At 65.7% G+C, this 1,194-nt stretch overlaps 2 protein-coding genes across 2 annotated transcripts in view; one reads left to right on the top strand and one right to left on the bottom strand.

Annotated features, from left to right (window-relative positions):
• The window catches only part of LOC105508998, a gene marked incomplete at its 5' end in the record, with an annotated part of 37,182 nt that overhangs the window by 7,821 nt on the left and 28,167 nt on the right, over positions 1-1,194 (bottom strand). The gene's annotated exons all lie outside the window — the stretch shown is intronic.
• Positions 1-1,194, top strand: part of GSDMD (gasdermin D) — a 23,731-nt gene that overhangs the window by 19,203 nt on the left and 3,334 nt on the right. Inside the window, exons 3-7 of the mRNA XM_011938221.1 lie at positions 222-334; positions 468-640; positions 718-859; positions 956-1,029; positions 1,165-1,186. Coding sequence (XP_011793611.1) covers positions 222-334; positions 468-640; positions 718-859; positions 956-1,029; positions 1,165-1,186 — 524 coding nt within the window. The remainder of the gene's footprint in view (positions 1-221; positions 335-467; positions 641-717; positions 860-955; positions 1,030-1,164; positions 1,187-1,194) is intronic.

Below are 1,194 nucleotides of genomic sequence, written 5' to 3'. Positions count from 1 at the left end.
CTTCTCGTGTTCTCAGGGCATAGGGAGGCTGGGCAGCCCCCGAGGCGGTGGGCACCCCCCATCCACACACAAGGGGTGACACAGGACAGCTGACCCTGGGCCTCCCCGGCCTCCCTCCCTGCCCTGGGCTGCCATTGTTGGAGGTGGTGACCGGGGCTGTGACGGCCCAGGGAAGGCCTCAGCCCTCTCTGGCTCAGACACCCATCTCCTGCACTGACCAGCCCTGCCCTCCCATACCTCTGCCCAGGCCACAAGCCTTCCAGGAGTGTAGGCGCCCGGTTACAGCTGCCCTTAGGCTTCTCCATGATGGGGTGCCTCCCCAACTTCTTGGCAGGTCAGTGCCCTCCTGACCGCCCTGGGGACCTTTGGTGGGCTCTCCTTCTGCCCCCTGGGGTCTTCCTATCCTGACCAAGGCTTTCCAGGGCCCTGTAAGCACCTAGGCAGTGCCAGCTCCTCTGTCCCTACAGATGCGGTCCCTGCGGAGGGGACGTTCATTGAAGACTTCCAGGGCCTACGGGCAGAGGTGGAGGCCGTCTCCAAGGAACTGGAGGTCTTGGACAGAGAGCTGTGCCAGCTGCTGCTGGAGGGCCTGGAGGGGGTGCTGCGGGACCAGCTGGCCCTGCGAGCCTTGGAGGAGGCGGTGAGCAGGGGAGGGTGCCCGGGGCACACAGGGCATGCCCAGCCAGCCAGGCTCACCTGCCCCTCCCATGCCCATAGCTGGAGCAGGGCCCGAGCCTTGGGCCAGTGGAGCCCCTGGACGGTCCAGCAGGTGCTGTCCTGGAGTGCCTGGTGTTGGAATCCAGAATGCTGGTGCCGGAACTTGCCGTCCCCATTGTCTACCTGCTGGGGGCACTGACCAGTGAGCGGCCCCTGGGGGCAGGTGGGGAGTGGGAGGGAGAGAGGTGGGCTTTCCCAGATGGGCCTTCAGGAACCCCCTCTTACCTGACTCTCCCAGTGCTGAGTGAAACGCAGCACGAGCTGCTGGCGGAGGCGCTGGAGTCGCAGACCCTGTTGGGGCCGCTCGAGCTGGTAAGAGGGTTCGGGCTGCAGGAGGATGGGCTGAGCCAGTGGAAGGGGCCCTGTTGCACCTGCGAAGGGATGGTATGGGCAGGCCCAAGGTGCCCAGGTTTCCCCATCTGACAAACTCCTGCCCTGTCTTGGCAGATGGGCAGCCTCTTGGAGCAGAGTGCCCCG

Source organism: Colobus angolensis, unplaced genomic scaffold, assembly GCF_000951035.1.
Source record: "Colobus angolensis palliatus isolate OR3802 unplaced genomic scaffold, Cang.pa_1.0 Scaffold17, whole genome shotgun sequence".
Lineage (NCBI taxonomy): Eukaryota > Metazoa > Chordata > Mammalia > Primates > Cercopithecidae > Colobus > Colobus angolensis.
The sequence above is the reverse complement of the archived record's forward strand: the minus strand, read 5'-3'. Positions and strand labels throughout refer to the sequence as shown.